Here is a 27995-nt window from a genome sequence, read left to right as displayed (position 1 = left end):
ACCTTCTCTTATAGGTTACCTGGTAGGAGATTCCAGGTTCTTTGATGCGCATCTGCTGCCCTCTACAATGTGTCAAACCTCTTGGGCATCTCTGCTTACAACCCTTGAAAAGATGACTTTGCACACAACACTCCAGAATGTGTCACCATGGTTAGATACAAAGAAAGAAGAAGCCAAGGTTCAGGCGTCTGAGGTGGACAACTTTGAACAGAAACTCATTTTCTGGATGACTACTCCCTTGGGTACCTTCATCATCTTGGCCAATCTCTTCATTATCGTGGGTATCGTCTTTAACCGGAAACTCTACAACACCACCAACTACTTCTTCCTCAGCCTGCTGTCTGCTGATTTCTTCACCGGCGTGGCCCTGCCTGTCATCCCCCGGATGAGCTCTGACAAAGACATGGGATATCATGGGTGTCTGCTGGTGTACATCTTACCCAACTTCTTCTTCCTTACGTTCCTGGCCAACCTCCTAATGGTACATTATGAGAAATATGTATGCATTGTATATCCCTTGCACTACCGGAACCTCTGGGTCCACAGGTGTGTTCCACTTGCCCTGCTCTTGGTGTGGACTTTGCCTTTGATCTTTGCCTCTTTGCCAATGGTTGGGTGGAATAACTGGAACGTAAATGCAACTTGCAGGTACAGCCATGTCTTTCAAAAAGCCTACCTTTACTTGGAGATATACGGTTTCCTCATCCCGGCCATCCTGGCAACACTGTTCATCACCGTCAAAGTTCTCATTGTGGCCAGGCGGCAACATAAAAGCATCAAGAAACTGTACCGGTCAGTGCAGCGAGGAGGGTGCTCTGAGCTGGAGCAACAAATGGACCTCAGGTATGCCAAGTGCATTGCCAGCGTGTCACTGACGTTCCTGGTGTGCTGGGTACCGTACATCGCCTCCCTCCATGTGTCATTATTGGCCATGGAGCAGTACAACATCAAGTGGCTAACGCTGGTCATACTCACGTGCGTGGGCAGCGGCAGCACTGCCGTCATCCCTGTCATCCTGGGGCTGAGCAACAGGCAGTACACAGAGCTTTGGAGGACAGTTTGTGGCCGGTGCTGCCTGGCGTGGCGCAAGCCCCCACAGAACCCTGCTATCATCAGAGACATGACGGGCCAGGTGAAACCAGGAAGAACACTGGATCTGCTGACTCAGCAAGCCAGCACAACCTGATACTCCTTGTCATGGCTTTGGTGTAGAAATAAGGATTTTGCCTCAAAGTGCAATGGATTTTGAGATGGTGAAACCATGGAGGTGCATAGCATCAGTGGACATGCCATGGCTGTTGGTCACCCCAAATTCCTAAAATTGTGGGCTGTGAAGATCTGTTACTTTGTCCATCTACAACAAGCTTGAAAAGCTGTTAGGTTTACACCATTGGTACTTCTGTAGGTTTTTGACCCTTGGATGCCCAAGCATTGTGCAATCTTTGCACAAGGTCAGTGCACCCGAGACATTGAGTGGGCAATGGGGATAAATTCAAGGGCTTTTTCCTCTAACTGTGGAGATATAGAATTGTACAAATAGTTGTGCAAAGGACAACTCAAATGGAAGTTCAATGAAAATTGGACTCCGGGTGAACATAAGGTTGTCGCATTTTGTCAATCTCAAGTAGTGCTGCATGGCCTGTTCAGAGACAAAGACACTCTAGGCTTCGATTGGCCATGGGTGATGGGCTTGGCCATGATTGAACAAAGGGAAGTGTAGAGTCTTTTCTTGAGTATGCTGAGGATCTCTTCCTAAATACATTGTTGCGATAATATGTCCTGAGAACGGTGTGAGAGTGAGCAAACCCAACCAAGTTACAAAGTAGAAGTACTGACTATTAGTGTCTTTCTTCTGGGTAACTCTTTTTCTCTCTTAAAACAGCAGGGGTGGCAGATCTGTCTGCAATTGTACTTAGAGATTTGACGAGTCTGTCACCAATTTTGATTGTGGGCGGCAGGGTATCACCCTTCGATTGCACTATGTGGGTGGGTAATGTGTCCCTGATTGCACAGTGTCAGTTGATAAGGTAGGTCCATTGTTACTGAGTGTGCTTTGATGAGTATGTCCCTGATAACAAAGTGTAAGGTTAAGAGATGAGGGTTCTGGCCCTGAATACAAAGTGTTAGGAGCCGAGGGCTGTGCTCCTAGTTTTACTGTGTGGGGTGATGGGTCTCTCCCAGATTACAGTTTGCATCTGAGCACAGTGTGAGATGAAAGGTCTGGCTTTAAGTGCATTGTAGGGGATGAGGCATCTGTCCCTATTTATGCTGCAGGTCGTGGTGAGGGTTTCTAACCTAGTTTTTCTGAAAACAAGCATTGTCAAAACCAATAGGCATTGTCTTGGCATTGTATGCAAGGTTTTCAATTCTTTTGTTTTTTTTAGCAACATATGCAATAGGTCTTAAAGGTTTCTAAGTAAAAATTTCACCATCTAAAGGTGATATGCATATGTTTGCGAAATGTAAAAAAATGACCCATCACATAAAATAAAAAAGAACATGATATTAGAGCTGAAATGACAGTGAAGAGTATCCCTCCAAGTGTGGCACTGGTGCAAACTGTTTTAAGTGAATGTTTATATGAGTACAATCAAAATGCCATCACTCGCAGTGAAGAAAGCCAATGGCTGAAGTGAGCTGATCTAGTGACCCAGCTGTATGTCATGGCGGGAGGAAATAAAATGTGAATGATACTTAAAAAGACCAGGATAAGAGGGCAAGCAAAAGTTTCTCTATGGAGAGGTAGGGTCAGGCTGGGGTTAGATTACGTGTAAAGGTTAAATAGGGATGAGGGAGGCTAGAATAAGGACATGGGTGGAGTAAGGGTGGGATGGGATGAGGCTGGAGTCAAGATAAGGGTGGAGTTAGATGGGGTAGAGCGAGGCTAGGATTAGAATAAGGGTGGAGTTAAATGGGGTAGGGCGAGGCTAGGATTAGAATAAGGGTGGAGTTAGATAGGGGTAGGGCGAGGCTAGGATTAGATTAAGGGTGGAGTAGATAGGGCTAGGGCGAGGCTAGGATTAGAATAGGGGTGGAGTTAGATGGGGTAGGGCGAGGCTAGGATTAGAATAAGGGTGGAGTTACATGGGGGTAGGGCGAGGCTAGGATTAGAATAAGGGTGGAGCAGATAGGGGTAGGGCGAGGCTAGGATTAGAATAAGGGTGGAGTTAGATGGGGGTAGGGCGAGGCTAGGATTAGAATAAGGGTGGAGTTAGATGAAGTAGAGCGAGGCTAGGATTAGAATAAGGGTGGAGTTAGCTAGGGGTAGGGCGAGGCTAGGATTAGAATAAGGGTGGAGTTAGATGGGGTAGGGCGATGCTAGGACTTGAATAAGGGTGGAGTTAGATGGGGTAGAGCGAGGCTGGGATTAGAATAAGGGTGGAGTTAGATGGGGTAGGGCGAAACTAGGATTAGAATAAGGGTGGAGTTAGATGGGCGTAGGGTGAGGCTAGGATTAGAATAAGGGTGGAGTTCGATGGGGGTAGGGCGAGGCTAGGATTAGAATAAGGGTGGAGTTAGATGGGGGTAGAGCGAGGCTAGGATTAGAATAAGTGTGGAGTTAGATGGGGTAGGGCGAGGCTAGGATTAGAATAAGGGTGGAGTTAGATGGTAGGACGAGGCTAGGATTAGAATAAGGGTAGAGTTAGATAGGGTAGGGCGGGGCTAGGATTAGAATAAGGGTGGAGTTAGATGGGGGTAGGGCGAGGCTAGGATTAGAATAAGGGTAGAGTTAGATGAGGGTAGGGCGAGGCTAGGATTAGAATAAGGGTGCAGTTAGATGGGGGTAGGGCGAGGCTAGGATTAGAATAAGGGTGGAGTTAGATGGGGTAGGGCAAGGCTAGGATTAGAATAAGGGTGGAGTTAGATGGGGTAGGACGAGGCTAGGATTAGAATAAGGGTGGAGTTAGATGGGGATAGGGCGAGGCTAGGATTAGAATAAGGGTGGAGTTAGATGGGGTAGGGTGAGGCTAGTATTAGAATAAGGGTAGAATTAGATGAGGGTAGGGCGAGGCTAGGATTAGAATAAGGGTGCAGTTAGATGGGGGTAGGGCGAGGCTAGGATTAGAATAAGGGGGGAGTTAGATGGGGTAGGGCGAGGCTAGGATTAGAATAAGGATGGAGTTAGATGGGGTAGAGCGAGGCTAGGATTAGAATAAGGGTGGAGTTAGCTAGGGGTAGGGCGAGGCTAGGATTAGAATAAGGGTGGAGTTAGATGGGGGTAGGGCGATGCTAGGACTAGAATAAGGGTGGAGTTAGATGGGGTAGAGCGAGGCTAGGATTAGAATAAGGGTGGAGTTAGATGGGGATAGGGCGAGGCTAGGATTAGAATAAGGGTGGAGTTAGATGGGGTAGGGCGAGGCTAGGATTAGAATAAGGGTGAAGTTAGATGAGGTAGGGTGAGACTAGGATTAGAATAAGGGTGGAATTAGATGGGCGTAGGGCGAGGCTAGGATTAGAATAAAGGTGGAGTTCGATTGGGGGTAGGGTGAGACTAGGATTAGAATAAGGGTGGAGTTAGATGGGCGTAGGGCGAGGCTAGGATTAGAATAAGGGTGGAGTTCGATTGGGGGTAGGGCAAGGCTAGGATTAGAATAAGGGTGGAGTTAGATGGGGTAGAGCGAGGCTAGGATTAGAATAAGGGTGGAGTTAGATGGGGGTAGGGCGAGGCTAGGATTAGAATAAGGGTGGAGTTAGATGGGGTAGGGCGAGGCTAGGATTAGAATAAGGGTGGAGTTAGATGGGGTAGGACGAGGCTAGGATTAGAATAAGGGTGGAGTTAGATGGGGATAGGGCGAGGCTAGGATTAGAATAAGGGTGGAGTTACATGGGGTAGGGCGATGCTAGGACTAGAATAAGGGTGGAGTTAGATGGGGTAGAGCGAGGCTAGGATTAGAATAAGGGTGGAGTTAGATGAAGTAGGGTGAGACTAGGATTAGAATAAGGGTGGAGTTAGATGGGCATAGGGCGAGGCTAGGATTAGAATAAGGGTGGAGTTAGATGGGGTAGGACGAGGCTAGGATTAGAATAAGGGTGGAGTTAGATGGGGATAGGGCGAGGCTAGGATTAGAATAAGGGTGGAGTTAGATGGGGTAGGACGAGGCTAGGATTAGAATAAGGGTGGAGTTCGATGGGGATAGGGCGAGGCTAGGATTAGAATAAGGGTGGAGTTAGATAGGAGTGGGATGAGACTAGTCAGAGTAAGTGTAATGTTTAGCTAGGGGTAGGGTGAAGGTGGGGGTGCAAAGGTTAGCTAGGGATGGGGTGAGGCTAGAGTTAGAATAAGGGTGGAGTTTATATTTTATGGCCCTGACAATAAGGGGAAAACAAGCTTCAACAGCTACTCTTAGTAGCTGGGTGTGGCAAGCTATTTCTCAAGCCTGTTTTCGATGGGGAGACTGTTCTGGGAAATCTCCAAAGTTGGCCTGCTTGAAGAGCAGTCACAGTTGTGCGCCTCATTAATAATTGAACCCAGGTTCACATGAACACTCTGGGTTGCTCTTGTTATTGTTTTCTGGGGCGCAGTTACATCTTGTGCAGACAGAAATGGGAGATAGCCTAGAAGAAATATGTAGAGCTGATACATGGTCAAATTCACATACTTTTGTTAAGCTGTATCATGAGGATATTGCTTACAAAAAACACAGTTTTTGGTTTTGGTGTGTTAAAGATTGCTGAAGATTTTAATTTTAGAAATTATTCATGAATAAATCTTGGCATATCATAATGAATCTTGCATGTTGTGTCAGTGCTGACAGAAAATATCTGCCTGGTTACATCCTCACGTAGTGAAGACTGGGATCAGGAAGACGAAAGGATAGTGGTCCTGTTACTTAGCAGTAATCATCAATACTCTCACTGTCTTCTTTTTGTATAATTTACAAGGCTATCTGTCTCTGGTGTGGGGCAGCCTCACATGGATAGGACTCAGGATAATGAAGAGTGTTAATAAGTGAGAGGACCAATCCCACCCTCCAGCCTACACAACCCGCCTTTAATTGTAGAGCACGATAGCAAGATGGGCATCTTGCACACTGCACAAGAAAATGTATTCTCTCTGAATTTGCATCATATTTTATTTTATTTTAACAAGTAGTGTCACCATTTCTGCAAAACCACATACAGAAATAAAATAAAAGGTAGGCTATGCAGCAAGGCACACACTTTCTAAAAAATCAGTCAAAGAATTTTAAGTTAGCAGATTTTTCAAGTTAACAATTAACATATGTCGTGTCGATGTAATAGGAAACATCACACAATCTTGGCAACTGTTTCAGTTGATTACTGTGAAAAACATCCGGTACATCACAGAGTAAAAGAGCATGGCTTAAAGTTACAGAACCAATGCTATAGGGTGCACATACTATGCTCTGCAGCCGCCTGCACCTCCATTTCATAATTCTATCCAACAGTGGTATAGCAATGGCCCCATGGGGCCTGGGACAGGCAGTGGCACCCTGGGCCCTAGGACAGGCACTGGCACCATAGGCCCTGGCACAGGCACTGGCACCATAGGCCCTGGCACAGGCACTGGCACCATAGGCCCTGGCACCATAGGCCCTGGTACAGGCAGTGGCACCCTGGGCCCTGGGACAGGCACTGGCACCATAGGCCCTGGCACAGGCACTGGCACCATAGGCCCTGGCAGAGGCAGTGGCACCAAAGGCCCTGGCACAGGCAGTGGCATTCTCGGCCCTGGGACAGGCAGTGGTACCATGGGCCCGGGACAGGCAATGGCACCATGGGGCCTGGCACAGGCAGTGGCACCATGGGGTCTTGGACAGGCAGTGGCACCATGGGGTCTGGGACAGGCAGTGGCACCATGGGGTCTTGGACAGGCAGTGGCACCATGGGGTCTTGGACAGGCAGTGGCACCATGGGGTCTGGACAGGCAGTGGCACCATGGGCCCGGGGACAGGCAGTGGCACCATGGGCCCGGGGACAGGCAGTGGCACCATAGGCACTGGCACAGGCAGTGGCACCATGGGCCCTGGGACAGGCAGTGGCACCATGGGCCCCTGTCCAGTGGCCAGGCAGTAAAGCACAGCCATAATTTGGGGACATTGAGGCACCATGGGGCCTGGGACAGGCAGTGGCACCATGGGCCCTGGGACAGGCAGTGGTACCATGGGGCCTGGGACAGGCAGTGGCACCATGGGCCCGGGGACAGGCAGTGGCACCATAGGCCCTGGCACAGGCAGTGGCACCCTGGGCCCTGGGACAGGCAGTGGTACCATGGGCCCAGGGACAGGCAGTGGTACCATGGGGCCTAGGACAGGCAGTGGCACCATGGGCCCGGGGACAGGCAGTGGTACCATGGGCCCAGGGACAGGCAGTGGTACCATGGGGCCTGGGACAGGCAGTGGCACCATAGGCACTGGCACAGGCAGTGGCACCATGGGGCCTGGGACAGACAGTGGCACCATGGGCCCGGGGACAGGCAGTGGCACCATAGGCACTGGCACAGGCAGTGGCACCATGGGGCCTAGGACAGGCAGTGGCACCCTGGGCCCGGGGACAGGCAGTGGCACCATAGGCTCTGGCACAGGCAGTGGCACCATGGGCCCTGGGACAGGCAGTGGCACCATGGGCCCTGGGACAGGCAGTGGCACCATAGGCACTGGCACAGGCAGTGGCACCATGGGCCCTGGGACAGGCAGCGGTACCATGGGCTCTAGCACAGTCAATGGCAATGGGCCCCTGTCCAGTGGCCAGGCAGTAAAGCACAGCCATAATTTGGGGACATTGAGGCTCCACTAGACCCGGGCCCCCGTGTCACTGCTCCTGCTGAACTATTGATAGCTACATCCATGATCCAGAGAGGCAATGTGTTGTGTAAGCTTGTGACTATAACATTATGATCTCACAATCTAACCAATAAGAGGTTTTAGTTTGCAAACTCACTTGGGATCATTGAGAGATGCTACAAATTAAAGACAACAAGTAGCAACGTTACAAGTTCAAGTAGCATTTACTGCAGAACAGTAGCAGCACAGCAACATAAATAAAAGACAATTGTCATTTCAACTGATGAGGGTTCTCACTAGGAAAAGGTAAGTTGGAATATAACGTTAAAATGTATCAAATATAAGAGCTCTATATATGTTTTCTCTCAGTGCACGTCTAATCCTGTTGCAGAAACTTGTCACTCTCAGCAATAACTTGTCTAATGAGCAGCTGCAGGATCCTCTCCCCCAGGAAGCACAAGATGTCCTTAATGAGATGATATTCACAAATGCAACACTGAGCTCATTAGTCTCCTAAAATCCTGCTTCCCGTCGCCAGGTTTGAAAGATCATCCTTCAATAAGGGGCTCTGGCCGACTGGAGCCACGAAAACAAGCAAAGCTCAGACCTATGGATGTTTCAAACCAATGAGAAAGGACAGATGTGCCTGGTTCTTAAATATTGATGCATTCCTGGGCATATCTGTGTAAAACAACAATACTGTAACGCATAGGAATATACGAATAGGCCTTCACAGAGATAACTGTTTGATAAACTTTTCGAGCCTTCTCTTAACACGAGAAGATGCCACTGATGGATCATACACTGTGTCAGCACAAGCATCCCTAATTAGGCAGCACCGAAGAGGATGAAGGCTGAATAGCAGACAAGGCCAGGTTTCCCTGGAAACCATCCATCCAGATGTGCTGCTCCGCAAGGCATGGATGATGGACTAATGCTGGCTCGTGGTTGCTTTTAATGCCAAGGCCCGTGTTGAAGTCGGGCCAAGGTCAATCTTAATGTTTCCAGTGGAAGAGATCACTGAAGAACCAAAACTCTGACATATTCCAGATTATGAGTAGCAAATGTAACCACCGTATACCAGCTAGAGCAACTGTGAGGTGGGGGGTACCCTTCAAAGCACAAATGAATTCTCAATATTGCTTTTAAAGCCTTATTAAACGCCTCTTTGTACTCCTGAATCAATTTCCTGTAAGTGCTACCAGTCACTAAATATCAGAAAGTGGAAGCAAACACCCTTTAAATATCAATCTACCAAAAGTGCCAAATTGTTCCTTTACACGGTGTATTCTTACATTATTGCCCCCTGAGTAGATTGACAGAGCATCCAGGGTGCACTCAGACTATAGATGTTTTATTAATTAAGTAAATAAATGCGGCAACCACATTTGCTGTGCTGTGGTGCGCATGTGCAGGGCCACGTCAGACTGGCCTGCTGCTGCTGTCATTCCTCGCGCTGCCAGACTGATCAGGCTGAGCTTTGGAACCTACAGCCTCGCGCCATGGTGCAGAGGTGAATGTGCACTGCTTAGTTTAGGACTTGTCCTGGAAGCCTAGCCCTTCACTTCTAAATCCTATGTCTAGGCACATGCCAGAAAGGCCCCAACGCTTGGATATGTGCTGTGCACTTTAGCACACGTGACGTGCATGGGTTTCTTTCAGAAAGGAAACAAAAATCCCCTTGTTAGCACTTACTTCAAGAAGGAATTCGTTTTTTACAAAAACCTTAGCCCGACAGTCTTAGTAGATAAGGCCTTGTATCAACAGCTATGGCTGTTTACACTTATTGGCCCTTGGAACACCACAGTAGCGCCTCCGTGGCGCAGCCTTCTTGTCGCTGCGTCTCTGTGTCTCAGTGTCCTTCTCTCAAGTCCCCGTGTCTCTCCATCCCTGTGCCTCAGTCTCCTTGTCTCTTGGTCCCTCTGTATCTTCATCCGTGTGTCTCACAGTCCCCTTGCACCCTGGTCCCTGTACCTCTCCATCCCTGGGACTCACATTCCCCTTGTCTCTAGCGCCATGTACCTCTCCATCCATGTGTCTTACATTCCCCTTGTCTCTATCTCCATGTACCTCTCCATCCCTGTGTCTCACATTCCCCTTGTCTCTAGCTCCATGTACGTCTCCATCCCTGTGTCTTACATTCCCCTTGTCTCTATCTCCATGTACCTCTCCATCCATGTGTCTTACATTCCCCTTGTCTCTATCTCCATGTACCTCTCCATCCCTGTGTTTCACATTCCCCTTGTCTCTAGCTCCATGTACCTCTCCATCCCTGTGTCTTACATTCCCCTTGTCTCTATCTCCATGTACCTCTCCATCCCTGTGTCTTACATTCCCCTTGTCTCTATCTCCATGTACCTCTCCATCCCTGTGTCTCACATCCCCCTTGTCTCCTGGTCCCTGTTTCTCTCCATCTCTGTGTCTCATAGTACCAGTATCTTCTTGGGCTCTGTGCCTCTCCACACTTGTTTCTTAAAGCCCCCTTGTCTCCAGTCTTTGCATCTCTCCATCCTTGTGTCTCACATTCCCCTTGTCTCTATCTCCATGTACCTCTCCATCCCTGTGTCTCACATTCTCCTTGTCTCCTGGTCCCTGTTTCTCTCCATCTCTGTGTCTCATAGTACCAGTATCTTCTTGGTCTCTGTGCCTCTCCATCTCTGTGTCTCATAGTACCAGTATCTTCTTGGTCTCTGTGCCTCTCCATCTCTGTGTCTCATAGTACCAGTATCTTCTTGGGCTCTGTGCCTCTCCACACTTGTTTCTTAAAGCCCCCTTGTCTCCAGTCTTTGCATCTCTCCATCCTTGTGTCTCACATTCCCCTTGTCTCTATCTCCATGTACCTCTCCATCCCTGTGTCTCACATTCTCCTTGTCTCCTGGTCCCTGTTTCTCTCCATCTCTGTGTCTCATAGTACCAGTATCTTCTTGGTCTCTGTGCCTCTCCATCTCTGTGTCTCATAGTACCAGTATCTTCTTGGTCTCTGTGCCTCTCCATCTCTGTGTCTCATAGTACCAGTATCTTCTTGGGCTCTGTGCCTCTCCACACTTGTTTCTTAAAGCCCCCTTGTCTCCAGTCTTTGCATCTCTCCATCCTTGTGTCTCACATTCCCCTTGTCTCTATCTCCATGTACCTCTCCATCCCTGTGTCTCACATTCTCCTTGTCTCCTGGTCCCTGTTTCTCTCCATCTCTGTGTCTCATAGTACCAGTATCTTCTTGGTCTCTGTGCCTCTCCATCTCTGTGTCTCATAGTACCAGTATCTTCTTGGTCTCTGTGCCTCTCCATCTCTGTGTCTCATAGTACCAGTATCTTCTTGGGCTCTGTGCCTCTCCACACTTGTTCCTTAAAACCCCCTTGTCTCCAGTCTTTGCATCTCTCCATCCTTGTGTCTCACAGTCCCCTTGCACCCTGGTCCCTGTATCTCTCCTTAGCTGTGGCTCACATTCCCCTTGTCTCCTGGTCCCTTTGCCTCCCCATCTATGTGTATCACAGTCCGCCCAGTCCTTGCATCACCCAGGGGCAAAGTCTCCCTGTGTGACTCCCCGCTGCATGTGATTTTGGGGGATTCGTGTTAAGTTTCAGTATTATTTCACTGCTCCCATGATCCCTTGTCCCTGCTTCTCCATTGTGCTTGATGCAGCGTGGTCCGATGCTCACAGGCATAACCAGTGCAGTAGTTTTATTGTATCCTTTAAGACAAGAAAGTCCACATGAACTGAACTGTTGAAAACGCAGAAGATACAGAGGAAAGAATGACGTCTGTAAGGACCTCTGTTGCTAGTGTAGGTGTCTGAACACCAGATGTGTTGCCACAGTCAGGTCAGTTTGTAAGCTGTGCACCTGAAAGCCTTCAGAGGGCGCCACAGCAATACACGTAGAAAAGACTGAGTGGAGTGTTCTTTGAGTATGTAGGGGCAGAGCCTAGCATAACTGATAGGTCGAGACTCATCGGTCGAGACTCTGACTGATACAGTGCTTAATTTGTAAATAAAAATGTGCCAGTGCCCAAAGCCCTCCTCCTAAACATGCGGCTGCTGTATTTAAATGTGCGAGCACTGAATACCGAGGCAACATAATCCCGAAGTCAACTCGGACCTCTTCAATGCATTTACAGCCGCTCCCTGCCCCTTCAGCTGACTCTTGCAGCTTTCTGCTTTCTCCCTTTGTGACGCTTTTTCGTTTTTCTCTTCCTCCCTCTTTCCCATATGTGTCTTTTGCTCTCAGGAAATGCTTGAGACATAGGAATAAGTGCCGGCCCTCAAAAATAAATGCCGATGCTCAGCACCGGAAACAACAAGCACAAATTAGGCACTGGACTGATAGCTTGAGATAATAATTTTCTATTTTGCGTGCAGTGACAAGCTGCGGGGGAGTGCCTCCTGAGGAGTGTGGCTCATCCCTGCAGGCTTGGGTAGGAGGAGTCAAGAATGTCATACTGCACTCTGTAGTGCTCTTACCATATAGAATGCCACTAGGGCCGGCTTAACAGCGGTGCGACCGGTACGGCTGCACTGGGCGCTGACCTGGAGGAGGGGCACTTGCCCTCAGGAGGGTGATGTGTTGAGTAATAACTTACCAATTAAAAGCACCTGCTGCAGAGTTCCTTGTGCATCCAGCTTTCAGGTAGCAATAAAAATGTCAAGATAACTCTTGTGATTAATGTTCCTGACAGAGAGAGATCCGGCGTTTTGTCCAGTGGCAGTTTCCACTCGCCATAAAGTGGCACAAAGGGTTAACATGATGCAAAGACCAGATCTGCATTTTATGTGGATAGCTGAGTGGATACTAAAGCCAGCCTTTACCAGCACCTTAAAACAAATGAAATGTATGTGAGAGAGGGGCTATGGAGAGATGAGGGGCACTTTTGTTGGGTGGTGGTGAGGAAATCCGAGGAGGCAGTCATGGAGGGCGAGGAGGGCGCCAAAAAAGATTGTCGCACAGGGCGTCACCAGCACTAAAGCTGGCCTTAAACGCTGCTGACCTGGGCGCTAAACCCAAGAGGTCAGCTTAAGCAAGAGTTTTCAGCGATTGTAATAGAAAATGTTTGTGTTGACAGATCAGTTTCTCAAACTGTCTTAATGACGCGATTAAAAAAAAATAGCACTGTATTTTTACTCGGTATTCATGTTGGAGCTGCGTTGCCATGTTACATGCAGGTGCTGACGGCGTGCGCGTGGCACAGTGTTGAACTGTGTGTAGGCAGTTGCGTAACAAAGGCCCCCGCAGCCCCAGCGATGGGGAGGAAAAGCTCAAGTTTTGTTACGCCAATGTGTGTAGGCTTTATACTGGGCTGGACTGAACCCATGGTGCATCCCCGATTTAAAGGACTTTGTAAAAAATATGTTTCAATAATTTGGCTGTAACTACTACAATTACGTGAGAGGTGAATCGTGTGGTTTCCTAATCTTTGGCCTGTGCACCGGTCAGTGTTAATTGGCGAGTACGATCGTGCTCACTTCATCCACAGCTCTGAGTGTCGAGCCTGAGGGACGTCTGCTGTGTGAAGGCACACAACAAACCCAGCCGCGTGCCTCGTCACACATCAACCACATGAGAAGCATTCTTCACTGCAAATACACACAACAAATGCATTCACCCGTCACGTGACTGTAGGTAAAGTATTCCTCTGTATAAATGCGCACAGCAGAGTAAACCGCTCCCAATGTACCGCGTTAATTCATCCAGGTCTGAAAATCAGCTGAAGTTGCACCCTCATCTGTTATTTTGGATCAAAATAACACAGCATCAATCCAGGATTGCATCCTGATGAAGTAAGCATCTCACCTATTGGACACTAAACTGTATGCTGAGATCATTCGACACTGTCTTGTCACATTAGATCATTTTCATCACAAAGTGGCAGTATGTATCCTGCCACACGACAACAGTGACCACGTTTGTTATTTTACTCTATTTTTTTTCTTTCTCATTTTGATTGCAACTCATGCACGTTTAGTCGCCATGTTTCTTCTCCACCTATTTTTTTTGCCTTTTTTGGAGGAACTGAACCCCCCTATGAGAAGAGGGTTGACAAGTTTGAAATATATGCTTGCCTCAAGATGTTAAAGACATGAAGATAACAGGAAACAGACTACCTTTTTATGTGTATTGGGCGAAGAAGGGTTAACAATTTATCACACTTTTCCGGATTGACAAACTCTGGAATGGGGCGATAAGATGAGTTGTATGCCAAAACACTAAAACTATTAAAATTTTATTTTGGGAAAAAACACTAATGTAATTTTGGAGTGCTACACCTTTTTTCAAGAGTCCATGCTGGGGGTGAATCTATTCATGCTTTTGTTACAGGTCTGAGAGCTTTATTAGTGATTTTTGCATTTGCATGTACTCATGATAAGGACATTTGTGACCAGCTTATGATGCACACCTTTAACAATTAGATAAAAAAAATGTGGAGTGCTCACAAGGCTACATTATTGGAGGCTATTGATATAGTGAGAAGAGAAGAATTGACATCAGAGTGTGTGAAAATAATAATAAGAGTAAACAATCCAGTGCTTAATTTGTAAATACAAATGTGCTGGTGCACAAAGCTTTCCTTTGAAACTCGCTGCAATTAAATGTGCAAGCATGGACTACTGAGGCACGGAATACTAAGCCATCTAGGGGCCTCTTTAATTCATTTACAGACACTCCCTGCCCCTTCAGCTCACTCTTGCAGCTTTCTGCTGTCTACCTTTGTGATGCTTGTACGTCTTTCTCTTCCTCTGTCTTTCCCATATGTGTCTTAACTCACAGTAAATACCGGAAACCACTAGCTCAAATTAAGCACTGAAACAATCTAACATTAAAACAAACATTTAAATTAACAGCTTTTAACTGGTCTTGATGAAGACAAAGAAAAAGACAATTGAAGATAAAGAAACTTGAAATTGATGGTGCATGATTTTAGATGTTAGTAGATTCTGGAGCCTGGTATACCATCACATGATTAGAATGTTTTGGATGTTAGAATCCAAATGTTTACTTAAGCTTGATATAGAACTGAAGGGCTAAGGAGAAGAGCACTTAGATTTGCATGGATTTGTTTTTATTGCCAATATCACATATAAGGATAGGAGGATAATTGGTGGGATATATGTGGCAAAGAAAGAAGCACCTCTGTTAGGTTTGGTTATTTAGGTTGCCTGGGGCATTGAACTATGACCTGGTGCTGAAGAACAAATTGTCTTGGTAAATCCAGTAATGAAATCAGAAGATACTTTTCAATATTTCCCTGACACTTTCTCTGATAAACTATGAAATCTTCAGAGTTTGAAGCATAAGAGTGTTTTAAGATGTGGTGTCCAACCCAAGGTTTTTTTGTAAGGCTGCTGTTAAGGCAGAGCTGAATACATTGATGGATAGTTAAATAATAGATTAAACTGAGTCACCAGAGTGCATGGCTTCCATAATGGTTGTGTGCAAACCAGATCATTCAATCAGGATGCGTGTAGATCTTTGTGATATAAATATTGCCATATGGTAGACAGACACCTGTTACTTAGCATAAACAAAATGCTGGCCACCATTGAGAAAAGTAAATGATTCGTCACGATAGGCTTAACATCAGCATGCCATCAGATAGGGATACATTCCTCATCACATCTAATGTCATTTATAACACTTTTTGGTTCCATTTGGGTTGGTGACTGCGTCGTCCCGTTTCTCAGAGACTCATGTTTTTCAGAGTCTCATGCAGAAATTGATGGGATAAATGGAGCAAGATTATTTTTTAATTTTTGCTAGGGCAGAGAAGGAACATGCTAATAGACAATCTATTAGAAATTCTAGTCCAAGTTCATTAAGAATGATGCAGACAAAACTAAAGCTATGTGGCAGAAAAAACAAGAAATAATAATGGAGTGAAGCATGCCAATCAGAATTTTCTAACATAAAACACAAAATTGTGATGGATCATCATTTAGATAATTTTAAGTAGGCATGCAAAACCATAATTACATCCAATGCTAGTGCCTACGGTTTAGGCAGTTTTGTCCTAGATTAAGAATGGTGAAGAAGGGGTCACAGCCTATGTTCCATGTAGATTATAAGGTACTGAAAAACGCTATTTAGTTATTAGAGAGACACTGATGGTGCTCTAGGAAGCAATACACTTTGGGATGGGTCTTTGAGGCATACGATCCATAATAACATTGGACCACAAACCTTTGAGTCATCTATTATCCACCAAAGGCTCTGGAATGGTGTCTCCAAGAATTGCCAGGTAGTTAGCAAATATAGAAGAGTTTAACTTTACAGTTCAATATGTATCAGGGGATAAGAATGTACTTGCTGATGCTTTGTCGAGGATAAGAGTTAGAGGAAACTGCTGCAAAAATACTGGTGATGATTTAGAGGAGACTAAATGGGTAGCAGCCTGGGCGTGTACAGGAATGGAAACCAGATCAGATAAGGAATGGAAAGAAGCTCTTAAGGAAGGTTGAATTATTGACCCTTAGTAAATGGATCAAAGAAGGATGGGCTGTACAAGTTGATGGTTGGGAAAAACACACGAATGTTATGGATGGATTAAGTGAAGATGAGTTGGGGTTGAGAATGGGTGCAAAATTAATACCCTCTGTGTGTTTGATAAGTAGAGATGTAAATTTTGCCCTTCGGGGACTCAGGGAGTCATTTTGATGGCCAGAGATGAACATGGAATTAGACAAAACTGTAAAGGTATGTCCCTTGTGCATCAATAACAATAGAATACAGAAAACATGTGTCCAACCATATTACAACCCGTAAATGTTCAGATGAAACCACAGGTCAAACTTGCAATAGATGTATTGGTTCTGATGGATGTCATTAGTGCTCATAATATATTTATTATAGTAATTGCTGGTTATTATTCTAAATGGTTTGCACTAGAATTTTATAGATTTATATTGTGTTTTATGTATTCTGTTAAAGTGAATTCTGTCAGTGCTTAAGAAAATCTTTGTGTTATCGAGGCACTATTTGATGATGTTCTTATGTGAGGGTCTTAGTAGGGTTTAGAAAAGACATTCTTTGTGATGAACATTGTGACATAGCATGTCCGTGTCACAGAGGTTTAGTGGACCCGCACCTATGTCCATTTCACACATGGTGTAATATTTGGGATGCATGTGACTTTTACAATTCTGTGTTTGGTTGAGGTGTTTGCTGAGATGTATTGCTCTAGGTGCATTGGAAGCAGTTGTTGTGGTGAGTATTGTGTGGTCATCTTGTGTGGCAGTGGTGCCTGCACTTTACCAGGGTGAGAAGGTGTTGTGATGGTAGAAATCTGAAGTAATGTTGTTTAGAGCAACAGGCATGGATGGGCGGATGCTGTGCTTGTGGTGGTTGCTGGGTGAGTCCCTTCGGCCAAGTACAGGATTTGAGACTGTGTCTGCTTTTGTTGTTCTGTTGCAGGCAAGAGTGTGAGGTCCCATGCTCGTGATGGCTGCAAGCTAAGCTCGTTACAGATTGGCATAACAGTGGCCGAATAGTGTTGGGCATGCATTGAAATAGTTTTTATTTTTAGGAAGGTGGTAGTGAAAAATCGTATGGGTGTTTGTTGTGTATTTACGTTCTGCATGTGTGAAATGAGGAGGGTTGCAGAAATGGATCGATGTCGTGCATCGTGCCTTGTTTTTTTCATCCAAAGTGAAGTGTTTGGTATCTGAGCTTATGGTCCATTCCATAAGTGTGTAAAGGTGCTTTCCTGCCCAAGAGCTTTTGACAAAAATATTGCACAGAAAACCGTTGCAATGTTGAGATTCAGTTAGGGCGAGCATGGAATTAACCTTTGTTATTGGTGGGGTGTCCATAAGAAACATATTGAGAAGAAACCGAACCTGTCCATAGTTAACCTATAGAATTATAGATGGGTAACAGTGAATAGTGGATGATTTTCACAGAGGTGTTTTTACTGACGTCAGATACACAGCAAGAGCGAAGATCGAGTTGTTTGTGATGTAACACAGAATCCCCCCAGGTGAAAAACATCCCTATAATTCACTTTTTAACCATTTAGAATATTATGTTATGTATGACTCACCCAGATCCTATGCCTGTGCTTTCAAGTACTATGCAGGGTGAGAGGCGTATTGGGTCAGCTATACATAACCTGGTATAATCTGCCTGTCGTAGAGCAAAACATCTGGGGCTCTACACCTACCCCACCACCCCCTGCGCCTTCCTTTTCCCCCTCTCCTGATGTACTCTGCTTTGGCAGAGCTGCACTGACAGGCTTTGTGAGTCCCCCTCCAGGGCAGCCTGGAGTTCCTCTATGACGTAGGAGCGGTGGGTATTGGTTTATGTTAACTACTGTTACACAGCCAAAGCAATGAATTACATGATTTAGAATCTGGCATTGACGCTACTGGGGCTCAGTGACAGCCATGCATAACATATAGAATTATAGATGGTTAACAGTGACTTATGGGGACCTTTTCTCATAGAAGGGCTCTGAGTGACATCACATAGATAACATCAAATATTGAGTTGTCTATGATGTTACTGAGAACCTTGAGGTGAAAAAATCCCCGTAATTTACATTATGCGCATCTATAATTTTATATTATGTATGGTCCTCAAAATCATCTACCCCTGATTTCAGCTGATACACGTGAGCAGAGGAGTAATGGGGGAGCCATACATAACATGGCCTCTCCTCCATGTCCCAAAATGTTAAAAAAACATACAATCTAAAATTAAAACCTGACCTCCTGCCATCCAGCCCTCTCTTCTCTGTGCCTTCCCTTCCCTCTCCTGGAGAAGATGTGCCCTCTGGTCTCCAGCACTTCTCTGGCAGGGTCTCCAAGAGCTCAGCCTGAGACACCTGGAATTCCTTCATACCCCCCCTTGCAGCCTCGTGGCAGTGAATTTCCAGGAATAGAATCTAGTTGTTCACGCTAATGGCTCTATGACAGGCGTACATAACAAAGAACATTTTTACTGCAACCCTTCTAGGGAACATCAGCGTCAGCTGCCCCACAGCTGCCACAAAATGCTTGCTGCTTCCAACTGCAGCGTGCCAGGTAATTACTAGAGACAACTATGACACAGCCACCCACCTGAGCCTGTTTACGGCGGAAGAAGACCCTTTGACAAACACATTAAACTTTAGAGGCCTTTGAAGTCCATTCTCTTCGCTGCTCACTGTTTGCAGACCACATTTTACGAGCCACCAGTAGAGTCCTAATGGGCTTAGTGTGCAGGTAAACGGCCATCATCGTAAACAGGTGGCAAGGAGGGGGCTTCGTGACGCGCCCGCCATCAGCTTGAGAAAAACAGCGACAGGTGCGCGGGGCTCAGGACAGGCCAAGCTACTACCCTCCTCCCCTCTGTACCGAGTACGCACGAGGCTGGACTGACGATATGGGAAACTGGGAAAACCCCACTGGGGCAAGGGGCACGGGACTACTTTCTGGATGAGCGGAGGGATTCTTACTCATGAATATCAACCACAGTGTTCCTATGTGTGCAGGGCTGCTGCTAACAAATAATGCTGCTGAGCACTACGACATGTCCTGAAGTACTAGAAAATTTAATCAGTTCCTCCTCAGAACTGCTACGAAACCTATAATATCAGCCATGCACTTTGACCCATATTTATACTTTTTTAGCGCCACATTTTTGCCGCTTTTTGATGCAAACACGGCGCAAAGTTACAAATCACAATTGTGGCCCATATTTATACTTTATTAGTGCCTTTTTTGCGTCAATTTGTGATGCAAAAGCGGCGCAAACTTGCAAAATACAATTGTATGTTGTAAGTTTGCGCCGTTTTTGCATCCAAAAGCGGTGCAAATGTGGTGCTAAAAACGTATGACTATTGGCCTGTATTTTGGAAGTTTGCGCCGCTTTTGCGTGAAAAAATGACGCAAACGCGGCGCTAAAAAGGTATAAATATAGGCCTTTATGTCTAATGTTAACACTGCAAGGGAAACGATAAAGGGGAGGGAAGGGAAGGCACGGAAGAGACAGGGAGGGAGGGACAGGTAGGAACGGTAGGACGAAGGAAAAGGAACCTGGACAGGGGCACAGAATGAAGAACAAACCTTACAAGCGCACACTCTTGTATGGTGCCATGGCCCGAGCAGTGAACCACAGACAGGCAGGGACGGAGGCTTACATCACAAATAGTAAAAATAAACACCCTTGAAGCTGCTTCCTAAGTGGCTGGTGAAGAGGTCCACCCCACAACAGGAGGAAGGGCCTTCCAAAACTTGGCGCTCAGAGAGGAAGAGGCTCTCCCGCCAGAAGGAGAGGCCTTTCATGAGAGCAATGAGTAGAAACTGATGCAGACCTACAGCTTCTGGACAGCTTTGTGGCAGACAGGGGGACATTTAAAGAAATTAAACATGGCCAGGTCGATCACACTGTGGCAATCCTGAAATAAGCCCGGCTGCTGGACTTTGCATGACCTGCAGTCTGTGTAACATACTTAGAAAAACCTAAAAATGTGCGCTGCCATAATCAAGGAGATCAGCGCTAAATGGCGCTCCTACAACGGGATAAAATATAGAACATTTTTTTTCAGTGCCAAAAGCAAGATGATACTACTACCATGACGAGATGTGGCTTAAACTAAAGGCAGGGGCATAGCTTCAGGGCGATTGGGGTGCTACACCCCCCTAATAAATGTATTCTGTAGTAAATAGTTGGGTACAGGTGCTTTCAGTCGGATATGGTGAGGTGTCTAGAATTTTTGCATGCACACACAGACCAAAACACACACACACTCTCTTCTCTGTTTTGAAGTTCTTAAAAATGTTGGTTATTTAAAAAAATATTTAGTTTTAAGTACCGCTAACAACCTACACTGCTCCCCCTTTCTACTGTCCCTAAGCCCCCCTCATGTCCTGCTTCTCAGATAATGTATTTTTCCATGATATGCCAGCATAATTGTTGGGAAACTTGAATTTTCCCCCCCTCAAAATCTTATTGACCTAGCTGCGCCCCACAATTAGTCCGAACTTATGTCTCCATTTGTGTGCCGATGAGCAGGAGCCCGTGGACTGGGGAATGACCACTTGGTATTGTCCCGGGGTGAAGCGGGATCCCTAGAAAGCAACGCCTGAGTCGTACAACATGGAGCTGCAGGTGACTCTCAAACATCCAGCGAGAGACCTGCAACAGACACTCTTGGAAACAAAGAGGAGAAGTTGAATCTTCCAGTTTAATATTAAGCTGTGCATTATCAGCACAACAGTAAAAATGGAATCCATAAAAAACAATAATATCAGGTAAAGGGGCCATGAGCATCCAGACTGAAATGGCTGGCACGCCACAAACTGTTCTGCTGAGAGATCAAGCAGACTTAAAGCAGCTTGTCCCCGGCATTGCAGACTGTCCTTATTTCATTGCTTGTCCCTGGCATTCCAGACTGTCCTTATTTCATCGCTTGTCACTGGCATACAAGACTGTCCTTGTTTCATCACTTGCCCCCGTCAAACAAGACTGTCCTTATTTCATCGCTTACCCCAGGCATACAAGACTGTCCTTATTTCATCCTTGTCCCTGGCAGTCAAGACTGTCCTTATTTCATCACTCATCCCTGGCGCTCAAGACTGTCCTTATTTCATCGCTTGGCCCTGGCATACAAGACTGTCCTTATTTCATCCTTGTCCCTGGCAGTCAAGACTGTCCTTATTTCATCACTTATCCCTGGCGCTCAAGACTGTCCTTATTTCATCCTTGTCCCTGGCGCTCAAGACTGTCCTTATTTCATCGCTTGGCCCTGGCATACAAGACTGTCCTTATTTCATCCTTGTCCCTGGCACTCAAGACTGTCCTTATTTCATCCTTGGACCTGGCATACAAGACTGTCCTTATTTCATCACTTGGCCCTGGCACTCAAGACTGTCCTTATTTCATCGGGGCAGATGTAGGAATGCTTCAGCCAGCCTGCGAGAGCAAAACCGAGACAGGACTGAAGTTACAAGTATGAGAATAACTTTTGGACAGCAGGCATTTGAAGAAGTTTCGTCTGGGAAGGAAAGAGGACACATTTGGGCAAATGATGACCAGGATAGAGAGCGACACCCTCTTAAACCAGCTGTGTTTAATAGATAGGAGCAGGAGGTAATGTGAGAGAGCAGTGAGCACCTCGGTAATGGGTGAAGCAATATCAGTGGTCAAGAGGGGGACAGATTTATACGGGGGACCAGATTGAGCAGCTGACAGCATGGTCGGAGCAGACTCCAAGGCCCTGATTACGAGAGACCCCGTAATTGGTGGAATCTTTATCAACCCTGATAAAATCCAACTCCTCTGAGTGGGAATATATTGGGGTGATATGTGCCACCCAACCCCGTGTTTTTGGGAAATAAGTTACAGCACCAAAATCAGCATGTTTCAGTAAATACCGGGACTTTTCCCAGACAAATATTGACCGATTTGACCTGCTGACATTTATCACAAAACCAACAATTTGTATCTGAGGTAACAGGAGTTGAGAGAGGGTCTGGGGGACTTCAGGACTTCAACAGAGGATGCTGAAGAACCAGAGAAGCCCAGATGAGGGATTACAAACAAGAAGCAGTTTTTTTTAATTTTAGATGCATATGTAAAGTTGTGAGATCTTCAAAAAAGTAGGGTCTCTACATGAACGTCGATTCACCAAAATGCCCGGGGCTGCAGAAGTGACGTCACACTCCATTTCATCTTTACTTTCACTCACACAGACACACGCTTACACAGACAGACAGATTTACTCATGCACGCTGCCTTTTACCTAAGCACACTTTCACCCACAAGCATGAACACAGCATACATTTCAAAGTGTCTTTACTTACCCGAGCTCCCAAGGAAGGGCATAGTCTAGCTATTGCACTCCATTTTTTTAACACTAATAGTGAATAACATAATATTATTCACTATTAGTGTAATAAAAGAAAACTGACTGTGAACAAGAAAGTGGAGCCCCAACCAAGCTGCCCCTGTGTTCCTGACACTGAATGTGCCACCTTTGAGGCCAGGGGTCGCAAAGGCAGTGCCAGTGGTCTCAAAGGGCAACTGCGACCCCTGGCAACCTCTAATTGACGCCCGTGGGTCCTTGATGCAGGAATAAAAGATTTACAAGCTCCGGGACTAATACGTTCATAATTTTTTTTTTTTAAATGTGGGCTTTAGAAGAATTAGTAATTCTGTTTTTTAAAATGTATTATTAGTAATTCAAGAGAGTATACAAAGTACATGAGTAGCAAATAACATAATGCCGGTTCAAAGAAGAAAGTGCATTGATATATGTACATCAGAATTCAGAGCTATCAACGTCGACATACACAATCAGAACTTAAAATGCAGAGTAAAGTCATGAACCATCATAAACCATTCTTGTGATGTCATAAAGAGTACCTCTAGAGGGTGTAACAAATGTATACATCATGACACTAAAACTGGGGTGAGAGATAAGGTAGTAACAAAAGAGCAGAGTAAAGGAAAGACTTTAACATACATCAGTAACCACTGCGCTACACATAATACTTTTGACTGTCGACCACTATTGCGTGCATTTATCGTCAACAGCCCAGAGTATGTCAGTCACACAACAGTCCTCATGTTGGCCCTGTGTCAAGATGCCCCTGTACTCAGGTACATACTGTTCGGCTTCTGTACGGAAAGTGGGGTGCGGATCTGCTGAGGCAGTTACACAATGTCTACTTAATACCCAGGGCACACAGCCTGGATCTACTAAACAGATCAAGCAGTCAAGGATTTATAAAGTGCGGCAAATTACCCCAGAGGGTCTCAAGGCGCTGAAAAGGCAAGGAAAAAACAGGAGCAAAAGTAATGCAGCAGTACGGGCAGAGCTGCGCCTGGGACCTGCTCAATGGGGTTGGGCTGCGGCCTCTATTAAGTACGTCCTTGGAGGAGGACCGGGAGGTGATAGGTGGGCTAGGCGCAATACTTAATTTGTGCTTGTTATTCCCGGTGCTGAGCACCGGCACTTATTTTTGAGTGCCGGGGTGTATTCTTCTGCCTCAAGCATTTGCTGCGAGCAAAAGACACATATGGGAAAGACGAAGGAAGAGAAAAACAAAAAAGCGTCACAAAGGGAGAAAGCAGAAAGCTGCAAGAGTGAGCTGAAGGGGCACGGAGTGGCTTTAAACGGATTGAAGAGGCCTGAGATGGCTTCAGGATTACGCTGCCTCATTATTCCGTGCTTGCACATTTAAATGCAGCAGCCGCGTGTTTAAGAGGAGGGCTTTGGGCACCGGCACATTTTTATTTACAAATTAAGCACTGGATAGGCGTGCGGTGGGAAATAACAGGCGGCATGCAGAAGTGGCAATGAGGGAAAAAGCAAGCAGAAAGCAGTGAAAATGATGAAAAAGCAAGACAAAAGCACGCAAAAAAACAGGGAAAAGCAAGGAGATAGCAGTGTAAATGAGGGAAAAGCAAGGAGAAGGCACAGAAGAACGAGGGGAAAGCAAGGAGAAAGCACACACAAAACATGGAAAAAGCAAGAAGGCACACAAAACACAGGGAAAAGCAAAGAGAAAGCAATGCGAATGAGGGAAAAGCAAGTAGAAGGAACACAAAAAACTGTGGGAATCGCAAGGAGCAAAACAGTGAGAACAAGGGAAAATTAAGGACAGATTGCTACTAACAGGTGCTACTACGATCTTTCAGTGATGCCATAAGTAGGGCAAGTAGGAAGTAGGGTCAAGATCCTCCTGTAGTTACAAAATAACTCCACCTGATCATTGAGTCTGGAAACCCATCCTTCATGACCTGCCATTACTGTAATTTCTCTGAGCCGTCCATCAATGGTGGAACATACAGACAATTTCTATCGTCACAAGACTTTTCGCCTGAGACTTTGTAAACCATGTACTCCAGTGTGATGTCATCACCCGTCTCCCCATGTCAGATGTGTCATACAACACAACCACCGCAAAAGTTTGTTTTATGCAGTGTCCATCAGAGTATGCAATATTAGCGTATACTTGATATGTGGATAAGGTGGATCATGCCAGAGAACATGTACTATGTCACCATCTACCTGACCACATGACTAACAATTATTTGACCATTGGAGCATCCCACGTGTCCAGTGCCAGACATGTAATATTTTAAAGGAGCTGAGTTTTAGCAGTGCTTCTGGGATGCTCTTACTATGACTTATCAATATATCAACCCGTATCTCATCAGATAATTGTTCTGAAAGTCTACCCTACAGCTGTTGCTTGAGCACCAATGCTGCAGAGGTCAGAGGCTCACTGATGGTCCTGGATGTGCTGGAGACCTTTATTGCCCTGTGTCAGCTGATATTTCCAGATGAGGGACAATAGTGTGCCGTATGGCTGGGATGCCAGTACTCTGTGTTGACAATTACCAAATAGCAAATATCTCAAGGATTGTGAGGGGTGCAGCTCATATTCTGTAGTCGAACCTTTAATTCAACAGTTAGTCATCAGATCTGATTAAATACCCAATCTTCATCATTCAGTTCAGGGAAAAGGATTGACATTAATTTCTAGTTTAGTGTTGAACCAAATCGGGGGTTCAGCACGTAAGTAAACAGATACAGAAATACGTTTATGAATCGCTTTCCAAGTGCTTGTAGTAGAAGGCAGAACTAGGTTGTCATTCCCAGGTGACCTTTTAGGTGTTTTATACCAGTTTTTCTTCCATCCTTACCCACACAAGATTATATCAGCTGACCTGAGGAAGGACATAAGGTGACATAACTGATGTGCTATGTAGTAAGGGTCCCTGTGTGGAGGGCATGGATACTGGAGGCTGTTGTGGCGTATAACTTACACACTTTAAACTGCGTCTCTCACCGCTGGATATAAAGTCTTCCACGGTGGCGTCAATATCCTTGATGAGCCACTGAGGTATTGACAATCCAAGCATGCCAAAGGTACAGTTGAACCTAGTTGAACCTAGGTGCAACATTCACTTTAAGAACCTGAACCCTTCCTCACAGTGATAGATTCAGAGCAGACCAATGCAAAGGGTCTAACGATGTTTTCAGTATCATCGGTCTAACACTGCTGCCTATCCCTCACCACGTCTTTCAGCCTTAGCTAACCAGTATACTCAGGTATTTTAAGTTGTTAGGAACCATGTAAAAGGATACAACTTTATAATTACTTTCCTAGTATCACCTGTAAGTGGTAAGACTTCAATTTTGGCCCAAGTAGCCCTAAAAGGCTGAAGAAAGAGATCTGACATTAGTGTTGGAAGGGAGCAAGATAGGTTAGTCTGTATGAGTTGAATATCATTCGCATACAGAATATCTTCTACACACCAACGAGAAGTGGAATGGCGATAATGTCCAGAGATTGATGTATAGCTGATACTAGTCAATTGAACACAATTCGATAAAAAGAGGCAACAGTGTGCAGCCTTAGTTGGTTCTTAGCATTGATTCTGGCTACATGGTCGGATAGAACCAGTCTACCTTAGCTATAAAGCCTGGTCCTAAGATAGCTCTGTCTAGTGCTTGAAAGAGAAAGTTCAATTCGACTCAGTCGAAGAGGTGCATCAGCGTTCTCATATGATCTCCTGAGGAGCTGCCTGAAACAAAGCCGACTTGGGAAGAACGAATAAGCTCTGGTAAAACCATGTTCAGTCTCTTGACTAAGACTATTGCCAATGTCTTCAGATACACATTGAGCAATTAAATGGGATGACGTGAGCACACAACAGCTGGTCTTTCCTGGGCTTCAGATTTTAAGAAATTATTTTGTTGGCAAATTCCTGACTGTAACAACCTTCTCCCTCAAGATATTTGAGATTGCTGCTGCAATTGCAGGTTTGTTCATTTTACAGAAGTCCGCTGCAAAGCCATCGTCCCCAGGTGACTTCCCTACGGACATATCTTCAGTGAACATTTGAATCTCCTCTCATGATTGACAACCTTCTAGTATGTCTCTAGACTTCCAGGATAAATTGGGTAGATGAACATCCGCCAGAATTTGGTCTTTCAATGAGTTTTCTCATGGCCGATTCACTGAAGACTTGGAAAAATGTAACACATTTCCTAGCAGTGTCAACTGGTTGTGTTAACAGATCTCAACTGACAATTCTAATAGTCTATATAGCTGACAAAAATTCTGATTGCCGACATTGTGTCTTCAACAGGTGCCTTGCTTTCTCCTTCTTTATACCATCCTTGTCGGTCCATTCAAGGAGGAAGGGTGATGCTCTGACCTTGACATCAGTAGGACTCTCTTTCTTTGTATGTCTCACTCATCTGTCCTTCAAAGGATTAGATGGGGGGTGTTCTGCCCTTGCCATCAGTGGGACACTCTTTCTTTGCATGTCTCACACATCTGTCCTCCCAGGGAGTAGACAAGGGATGCTGTGCCCTTGCCAGCAGTAGGGCACTCTTTTTTGTACGTTTCAGCCACCTATTGACTCATGGAGTAGACAGGGGATATTTTGCCCTTAGGAACTGTCTTTCTTCATTTCACTCATCTGCCCACGCAAGAACACCAGCTGAGCCCTATGCTTGTGTACGTCTCACCCATCTATCCTCTCGAGCAGTAGAGGGAGGATGCTCTGCATTTCACATCTAGTAGAGCCCTCTGCTATCTTCTGCACCTCGTAGAGCCCTGTAGCGGGGCGTCCTCCGTGGACGCAACCCGCAGAAGCCCTGGGGGTACGTCCACGGACGAGCGTGATCCCCGGGGTACTTCCGGTGATGTTTTTTTTTTACCCAGAACCTTTAGGCCCAGAGCCGAGGATCGCCGAGACGCCACTGGATGCGGGGCTTATTAAAGCCCAGGAAAAAGAGAAACGGAGAACCGACCGCGACGGGGGGAAGAACTCAGCACTGGTACAGCAGCCGAGCCAAGGACCGGGCAGTCAGGAGGCAGCAGAACGCTGAAGCCGGTCACGCTCTAGGAAGAGCGTGGCCTATGAAGGGGCCCGCGGGAAGCAAGAGCAACGCTCTAGTCTTCCCGCCGGCCGGTTCGGGGAAGGAAGTGACGGCGGGACAGGGGATTGGATGAAAGGTAAGTGGGGGTGGGTTTAGGGGTGGGAATAAAAGGGTTTGGGGGTGGAGGGACCGGCCTCTTTCCGCGCTGACCCATCGCGCGGTTAGTTTGGCCGGTCCCTGGGGGTGTTTTTTCGCGACCTATTGAGGTAGTGTGGGGTTTTGTCCAAGTGGGTTGGGGGGCGCGAGAAGGTTAAGCGGTGTCTGCTTGGCACAACTGCTTGAGGAAGGCAGCAGGGTTTGGGCACGCGCTCTCCCCCGCGGACGTTTATAACCAGGGGGCGGCAACGCGCTCCTCCGCGGGCTGCCGCTCTCCCTTTA

At 46.1% G+C, this 27995-nt stretch overlaps 1 protein-coding gene across 1 annotated transcript in view; it reads left to right on the top strand.

Moving 5' to 3' along the window:
- GPBAR1 (G protein-coupled bile acid receptor 1) overlaps positions 1–5719 on the top strand; it is a 32452-nt gene extending 26733 nt beyond the window's left edge. The window contains exon 2 of the mRNA XM_069227088.1: positions 15–5719. Coding sequence (XP_069083189.1) covers positions 68–1186 — 1119 coding nt within the window. The 5' untranslated portion in view covers positions 15–67 and the 3' untranslated portion in view covers positions 1187–5719. The remainder of the gene's footprint in view (positions 1–14) is intronic.
- The last annotated feature ends 22276 nt before the right edge of the window (positions 5720–27995 follow it).

This window comes from Pleurodeles waltl, chromosome 3_2 (genome assembly GCF_031143425.1).
Source record: "Pleurodeles waltl isolate 20211129_DDA chromosome 3_2, aPleWal1.hap1.20221129, whole genome shotgun sequence".
Lineage (NCBI taxonomy): Eukaryota > Metazoa > Chordata > Amphibia > Caudata > Salamandridae > Pleurodeles > Pleurodeles waltl.
This window is presented reverse-complemented; position numbering and strand designations above follow the sequence as displayed.